The sequence below is a fragment of the Odocoileus virginianus genome, chromosome 5, assembly GCF_023699985.2.
Source record: "Odocoileus virginianus isolate 20LAN1187 ecotype Illinois chromosome 5, Ovbor_1.2, whole genome shotgun sequence".
Lineage (NCBI taxonomy): Eukaryota > Metazoa > Chordata > Mammalia > Artiodactyla > Cervidae > Odocoileus > Odocoileus virginianus.
Genome location: NC_069678.1, coordinates 1,115,089 through 1,119,088, shown reverse-complemented (window position 1 = coordinate 1,119,088; position 4,000 = coordinate 1,115,089). Strand labels below are relative to the sequence as shown.

The window sequence follows — 4,000 nt, the reverse complement described above, 5'->3', positions numbered from 1 at the left end:
TTGGTTCTGGGAGGCGGGCCGCGGGGTCAGCAGCCGCGCCACCGCCGCTGTGGGCTGGGCGGACTCACGTGACTCACGCGGGCCAGATCTGGAGAGGCTGGCAGCACTGAGGAAGCGGCGGCGGCGGCCGAGGAGGCGACAGCAGCCGGGAGGTAGCGGCCTGGCGAAAGACCGGCCGGCTGCCCTCTCGGACAGCCGTGGCGAAAGAGAAAAATGGCGGAGGCTTCGGCGGCCGGGGCCGGCGCGGGCTCTGCGGTTGCCGCGCACCGGTTTTTCTGCCACTTTTGCAAGGGCGAGGTCAGCCCCAAACTACCGGTAAGAGCCCGGTTTCTCTGCGCTCGGGCATCGGCCCGGATTCCTCTCCCAGATGTCCTGGAGTGGGGGTTAAGCTTCCCATACAATCCCGATTCACCTGACATCGGTCTCTCCAGGAGCCTGCTGCCCCGGCGTCTCGGCCCAGACTCCGCACTCTCGCTCGGATGTTCCACCTGCCCCTCACTTTCTCTCCCGTCTTGACCAGCTCCTCCCTCCCCCCTCCCGCGCTCCATTTTTAATTTTTTTGGCCTTCTTTAGCAAGTTCTCTTCTGACATGTCCCCTGTTTTCATGCACTCTTCTTCACCTTGTCTCCTTCCCACGATGACCTCTCTTTTCCTGCAGTTCGATATTCTTTCCGCTGTTGTCTCTCACCTTTATTCCTTTTCCAATTTTTACCAGACCCTCCCCCTTCCCCCTCATTAAAGCAAAATAGCGGATTGCCGAGAATTGTCCTTATTCGGTCGTCCCTAGGAAAGGAAGCAAGAAAACTCGGAGAGAAAGAGAGGGTTGGAAGGTAACTGGGATGGAGAGGGGGATTTTGCTCTTCAGGGGTTTCCAGTGTTCTTCTGAAAGTGAAAACGGCAGTGTGCTAATGACTTGCAGACTGCCTGCGCTCCCTATCACTATTGAAGGAAATGGCTTTAGGAAGAAGGCAGAACATATTGTTTCAACTTGCTTATTTTGATTGTCATGCTGCCAGTGTCTTTCGCACCACCTGCCTTACTCACCCTTCCTCCTCTGGTTCTCTCTTCGCTTAATAAAAAAGATCTAGGACAGAATGCTGGGGACTGCATCATCTAATGTAAAATTGGTTTTCACTACTCTCTGCCGGATTTTGTTAGTCCCTAGAGAGGTAGTGCTATGGCTGTGAAAAAAAAAGTGCTTCTGCAGCAAGCTCGTCAGCTACAACACCGAAACCACACAGGCTTTTTTGGCTTGGGCTATAGACCCACCAGGATGAATGTTAATCCTGCCTTTGGCCAACCATCTTTAGCTAGTTATGATTGTTTTTCTCCTTAGAAGTATCTGTGTTCAGCCTTAAGTCAGGGTGCCTAACAACTTCCCTCGGTGTTTACAGCGTCTCTGATAAAATCTGTAAGAAAACCTACTAAAGTGTGTCTGTATATCTTATTTCTTAGAAACACCAATGGAGGCCAGGGAGAAAGTGCCTAAAGGTAGAGCCTTTTTGCCTAAAGGTTGTGCTTTTTCGGGCTCTTAGAGCATTTTGTTTCTTCACTATTTGCCCCACCCCCAATTTTGTAGTCATAGTTTCATCTACATGCTGTTTTAGTTTTGTTTGCTGCTTTTTGGTTGTGTTTGTGTCTGTCTGCTTTTTGCCATACTGCTCCTTACTGCTAATCTTGATCTGTCTATCTCAACTTCGTGTGTTTTTGATTTGGATCCTCTCAGATAAGAAGACAAATTTCTTTTAGAAAGGAGGTACTAAGAAATGAGGGGGAAATCGTGAAGGGAATTTTATTTTTTATTTTTTCCTGGAGAAAAAAGTTTAATAACATGTATACCTCCTATATACAGGGGAGATGCCAAGAAAAACTGAATCTCTCCCTGAAATGACTATAAAGCCATTACATTAAGTACTATCTTCAGCTAGAAACAGAAAACTTTGGGGAAGAGGGGAAACCAGTTTTGGCAGATTATCATGCAAAACATGGTAAACAAGCATGATTGTTTGCAGATTTAAGTCAGGACTTCTCCATTGATAAGAATTGAGGTTTCACTATCCTTCTGTTTCTGGTGCAAAGAGGGACAAACCCTTACAAATGGAGATTTCTGTGTTGTTAGTGTTCTTCACAAAAGGGCAATGGCTACTCAGTTTTTTTGAGATTTTAGAATGAAAATATTATTCGGTGGTATTGTTAGGTTTCAAAAAAGTCTTCATTTTAGAAGTGAATAATGATTCAGGAATTTTCTTTTTTATTAAAAATGTTTCCCTGTTTACAGTGAAAATAGTTTTAGTAAAATTTAGTAAATATTAAACTTGGATTTTATTTTTAAATTAATTAATTAAGTTTTTTGGAAAAGGAAAGAGTGGCTTTATTACTTTACCAGGCAAAAAGAACTGTGCCCTCCTCCCTGGTGAGTTGTTATTCAGTCACTAAGTCCTGTTCGACTGTTTGCGACCGTTTTGACTGCAGCACTCCAGGCTTCCCTGTCCTTCACTATGTCCCGGAGTTTGCTCAAATTCAGGTCCATTGAGTCAGAGATGCCATCCTACCATCTCATCCTCTGTTACCCCCTTCTCGTCTTGCCCTCAGTTTTTCCTAGCATCAGGGTCTTTTCCAGTGAGTTGGCTGTTTTCATCAGGTAGCCAAAGTATTGGAGTGTCAGTTTCAGCATCAGTCCTTCCAAGGATATTCAGGGTTGATTTCCTTTATGATTGACTGGTTTGATCTTGCTGTCCAGGGGATTCTGAAGAGTCTTCTCTAGCACCACAGTTTGAAAGCATCAGTTCTTCCTCTCTTAGCCTTCTTTATGGTCCAGTTCTCACATTCGTACATGACTACTGGAAAAACCGTAGCTTTAATTATATGGACCTTTGTTGGCAAAGTGATTTCTCTGCTTTTTAATACGCTATGTTTTTCTTCTGCATGAAAGACAGAAGTCTTTCTTCTGTCACAGCTTTTCTTCCAAGGAGCAACCGTCTTTTAATTTCATGGCTGAAGTCACCATCTGCAGTGATTTTGGAGCCCAAGAAAATAAAGTCTGTCACTGTTTCCATTGTTTCCCCATCTGTTTGCCATGAAATGATGGGACTGGATGCCTTGATCTTCGTTTTTTGAATTTTGATTTTCAAGCCAGTTTTTTCCCCGGTGAGTAGGGAGAGGTTATATAGTTGCTGCTGCTGTTGCTAAGTCGCTTCAGTCCTGTCTGACTCTGTGCAACCCCATAGACGGCAGCCCACCAGGCTTCTCCGTCCTTGGGATTTTCCAGGCAAGAACACTGGAGTGGGTTGCCATTTCCTTCTCCAATGCATGAAAGTGAAGTCGCTCAGTTGTGTCCGACTCTTAGCGACCCCATGGACTACAGCCTACCAGGCTCCTCCATCCATGGGATTTTCCAGGCAAGAATACTGGAGTGGGTTGCCATTGCCTTCTCCGTTATATCGTTAGGCAGGGGTATATGAAAAGGATCAAGGCAGTAACAGTCTTGCACTCTCTGCAAGGTTTCAAGAGGGTGGGGTTGTGTGCAGGGTCTTAGGTGGTAGGTGTTCGGGTTTCCTAATCTTGATGAGCCTCTCTGGTCCCTTAATCTTGCCTCAGGTGGTTCATTGGCTGCTCCTCCTTTGATTAGCAGTTGTTTTGCCCTGTGGGACTCAAGAGAAGGTCATGGAGGCTGGAGTCTTCCCTATAAGAAATTGGGCACAAAACAGCCTCCATGTGTAGTAGCCCCACAGGACCCTGCTTGGCATCAAGCTGAGAGTGAACAGAGAAGGGTCCAGAGGCCTATAAACAAGTGCATCCAGGAAGCCATTGATAGCTTAAGAGGAAAGGAGAGGCAGATCACTTAGGCTGGGGTCTGAGTCAGGGAAGGTTTCTTGGAGGCATTCCAGCCTAGAAAAATCAAGACAAGTGGACAAAGATAGGTCAGCATATTCCAAGTGGCCAGCATGGTTGGCGCTTAGGCAAAAGCAGAGCAATGCATGCGCTCTATGCTTCATTCAGG

General features: G+C 46.2%; 1 protein-coding gene across 1 annotated transcript in view; it reads left to right on the top strand.

Moving 5' to 3' along the window:
• The first annotated feature begins 111 nt into the window (after nt 1–111).
• RNF115 (ring finger protein 115) overlaps nt 112–4,000 on the top strand; it is a 69,750-nt gene continuing 65,861 nt past the window's right edge. Inside the window, exon 1 of the mRNA XM_020904228.2 lies at nt 112–315. Coding sequence (XP_020759887.1) covers nt 214–315 — 102 coding nt within the window. The 5' untranslated portion in view covers nt 112–213. The remainder of the gene's footprint in view (nt 316–4,000) is intronic.